The sequence below is a fragment of the Nestor notabilis genome, unplaced genomic scaffold (genome assembly GCF_000696875.1).
Source record: "Nestor notabilis isolate BGI_N333 unplaced genomic scaffold, ASM69687v1 scaffold24137, whole genome shotgun sequence".
In the NCBI taxonomy this organism is placed as follows: domain Eukaryota; kingdom Metazoa; phylum Chordata; class Aves; order Psittaciformes; family Psittacidae; genus Nestor; species Nestor notabilis.
The window spans coordinates 1-3,903 of NW_009936362.1; the positions used below are offsets into that span (position 1 = coordinate 1).

Consider the following 3,903-nt stretch of genomic DNA (forward strand, 5'->3'; position numbering starts at 1 on the left):
ACAGGGTAAGTGCGGCAGGACCTGGCTTACTTGAGTGAGGAAATGGCTTAAAAGGGTTGGAGAAAAACTAGTGTAAGGGGAGAGACCCCACCGGTTTACAGTGATAAGAGTGAAGTTTTTTGCCTGATTTTTTGCATGCCATATGATGCTCTCAACCCTGATTCAGCTGAGGGCTTGCAGGGCTACCTTCTGCTGGAGGGCAAGTGAGCTCTGAGTTCTTTGTAGCCACCCCGGTAAAGCTCTGTCTGCCCGTCATAGCCTCATTTCCTAGGGAAATGGAGCTGTTCTAGTCTTAAAAAGGTGCCAGCCCTTTCCCGATATTGATAAATGCATCCTTGGTTGAATAGTGTAAAGTGATGCTTCCATCAGATATTTGTCTGTTCATGCCCAAGCCTGTTTGCCTGCATTATAGCTTCCCTCTCCACTCCAGTGCCCAGAGCTTCTCAGCCCACACAGCAAGTTACTGATGGTAACTGGCTATCCAGTTCCAGTGTGGATAAAGGAAGGCAGATCCTGACAGGGTGGAATAGGTATTGTCCAACATTGATGAGTGTCCACTCCTGAGAGATTTTTGTGAGTGCTTTGTCTTCAGAAAAAGTTTTGAGTTATAAAACAGTAAATCTATTTATTATTTTAAAAACCCCAAACACCCATAACTAAGAACCCTTTGAAACCTTCTGGTGGAGATCAGAAGAGTTGTTCTCTTTTTCTTTTTGTCCAAGGAAATAAGGCCGAAGGAACGACATTGAGACATCTAAATAGCGTCTGGCTCTTCTGTAACTTTTGACTATATTCATCCATTTTAACTAAATGTGCCAGACATATAAAGGTTTTTAAAGCTTTATGTGCCATAGGTTTCACGAAAACTGGTGTTTTCATGTAACAGGGCAATTATCAGACTCCCAATTTATCCTACTGAGAGAATGGCTTCAGCTTGTGCTCAGTGTTTATTAGACATCAGAGAACGCACAGAGCATTAACTCCTGCAGTACAAATATTTAGAATAATTGGCTTAGTCAGCTGTACTGTGCATGGAACAATCTCTTTCAAATTATTAAAGGAGATAAGGAAGATGTTTGTTCACCTCAGAGCAAGACCAGAAATGTCCCCACCCCAAATTGTGAGCCCCAAATGGCCCCTTCCCCCTTCTACTTTGGGATGATAGAGGTTCATGTGTTGGGAGATGCCATACACACTAGTTTTCCCTGGTTTTCAGCCTTGCTGGGTGCAAAGTGAGCCACAGCTGAGCTCTTGGATCCAGTGCTGGAGGGCAATGGCAGGAGATGCTGGTTTCCTGTTAGTGATGCTGAGAGCTGACCCAGCTGGTGCCTGTTCTGCTGGTCCCTGGTGCAGCAACAGAGGCACCAGCCTGTTGCTGATCACCTAGCAAGAGGCACAGAAATGCCAAAGGGAAGCTTGTGGTGGGAAGGGAGTTGTCATTCCACCTCATATTGGGATGACAGAAGACTAAATGATTGGGCTTTCTCTCTTGCTTACTGTGATGGATGCTCTTTCTTGGGCAGGAAACAGCTCTGGGACTTAAGGACATGTTCGTCACAATTAAGCTTTCTCTTCTCCTGGTTTCAAGTGTTACATCATCAAAAGTCCCTCTTCCAGTCTCAGAGAGGACAGAATTGCATTCTCAAATCATAGATCTGAACAGTTCATCTCTTGCATGCTGTTTAGGGTAAAGCTTGCTTAAACTTGGTACAAGCTTGCAGAGGCGCTTCCACTGCAGCCGTGCTGAATGCTGTTGTATGACTGCATTCAATTTCAGCATCCCTTTCCAGTACAAACTCACTGATGTGCAGCTGTGAGGCACAGTTTTGCAGTGGGAAATCCTAGCGGTTTTCTCCCTCCCTTCCACATTAGCACTCAGTCTAGTGCATGTTTGGAGGCTCACCCTGAAGCCATTCTTCCTTCTCCTCTCATTTATTAACTCATAGATGATATCACTGTTTGGACTGCCACAAAACCGGTATAAAAAGTCCTCCAATTTTGTTACCTTACAGTCTAGATCCTGATGTGAATCTGGAGCAACTCTCCTCCCACTGATTAATTCCTCTGCTCATCTGCCTGTGAGATCTGACTCTGGCTCATGTCTTAGTTGAGGCACTTGGAAAAAAAAAAGGGGGTTTCCCTCCTAAGAACAGGGTGATTTCGCCATGTTTTCTGTATTTATATGTGCTAGAGACAGGCATTGTTAAATGTGCAATACATGCAGATCAGCTGCACTTTGAAAAGCTGTCTCTTTTCTCACCTTCCTAGATGGCAGTTGAGGGATTCCAAGCCTTTCCCTTCTCTTTAGATCTCCATCTGCCTTTAAGGGGTCTGGGTTTGGATGCTGGGAGTGCTTCTGTGTGGCTAAATAAACAAGGTGGCAGATTGCCATGTGGGATCTAAAGCTCTATCAGATATAGATCTGACCATCTACAGCATGAGCCAGACCTTATGGATTAGGTGTATGAACTTAATTCCTCCCAGAGGCTGAAAGTGTTCCACTGGGAAATTGTTTAAAATCTTAGCAGCTCTTTCTAGACTTCCAGGCAAGGCTTCTGTGTTTGTATTTTAGTGTGCATGGAGCTTTGAAGCTTACACACAGAATAAGGACCTTATTTATGTGCATTTGGTTGCCAGTAATTAAGTTCTCACATGGAGAAATTGGGTAGCAGGGCTGCATCAAAGGCTGTGGTGAGTGCCAGGCTGCTTTTCTCTGCATGTGTATAGATGTCTGATTTTTAGCCTGGGGGGCTACACCTAATACTGTCCCTAGTGATGCTGGTGACAAAACTCTCATCCATTCTGATGGAGAGCGCCCTGCCTGGTCTTCTCGATTGCCGTTACCTTGCCACAGGCTGGGAGTTCAGAAGACTCCAAATCTCTCCTGAGAAATCTGCTGTGATCTCCATCTCTGAGTCGCACCTCTTCGTGCGAGTATCTCTGGCTGGGAGTAAAGTTCGGCTGTATGGGGAAAGGTCAGCCCTGGGCCCTGGGAAAGCCTGAAAGACTCGGAGCTTTTCTGTAGCCAGTAAGTCCTCCCTGAAAAGCCTGCACCTGAGCCGAGCTGTTTTGATCTGAACTCTTTGGAATTCATCGCTTTCTTGTGGCTACCTTCTAATTTGGCCTCGGGTCAAAATCGTTCAACAAGAACAACACTGAAGACAAGTGCCCCCTCTTTTGGCCTTTATCTTGTCTAATTACCAGGAGCATCCCCGCACAATGGAGCAGCTCCTTATTCTAATCTCTTCTTCTTTACTTATCTCCATTTTCTCTCCCTCTTCTTTTGTCTTCCAAAATCCCACGCACCATTATTGAAAGGCTGGGTACTGGGGTAAAAGGATTGTGCTGTGAGCTGTGGGCAAATGCTCTCTCTCCCAGAGCTACATCTTTTCTATTGCTTGTTTCACCTGCATATTTGGCAGGCATTTCTGTCAGCCCTGCTCCGTGTATCTGTGCTGCTGACCGGGATCAAGAGGGAGTAACATGTCCTTTCTCTCCCTGTGTCCCACAGAGAAACCGGTTAGCCTGACTTACCGATGCCCCTGTCGATTCTACGAGAGCAACGTGGCAAGAGCCAACATTAAGCACCTCAAAATCCTCTCTACACCCAACTGCTCACTTCAGATTGTGTAAGTGTCTCATTTTTTTATAGCTGGGTGCAAAACTCAGGTGGCAAAAAAAAGAGTCACAGAGCTGGCTCCTCCTTTGGTGGCTGCAATTTGGTCTGTCTCATGCCATGCTTTCCAATTCATCTCTTCACACCATGTGTCAGATACAGCTGGACTCTGCTTTCCCACACACAAAGATGCCCAGCTAGATGTTTCCCAGCTGTGTTCTACCTCTGTGATCTCCCCATGACTATGTGATCCCATGTACTGTTCCCTCATGGGTATGTGAGCAGGA

At 45.8% G+C, this 3,903-nt stretch overlaps 1 protein-coding gene across 1 annotated transcript in view; it reads left to right on the forward strand.

Moving 5' to 3' along the window:
• The first annotated feature begins 2,775 nt into the window (after positions 1-2,775).
• The window catches only part of CXCL12 (chemokine (C-X-C motif) ligand 12), a 10,562-nt gene continuing 9,434 nt past the window's right edge, over positions 2,776-3,903 (forward strand). The window contains exons 1-2 of the mRNA XM_010018313.1: positions 2,776-2,950; positions 3,512-3,629. Coding sequence (XP_010016615.1) covers positions 2,776-2,950; positions 3,512-3,629 — 293 coding nt within the window. The remainder of the gene's footprint in view (positions 2,951-3,511; positions 3,630-3,903) is intronic.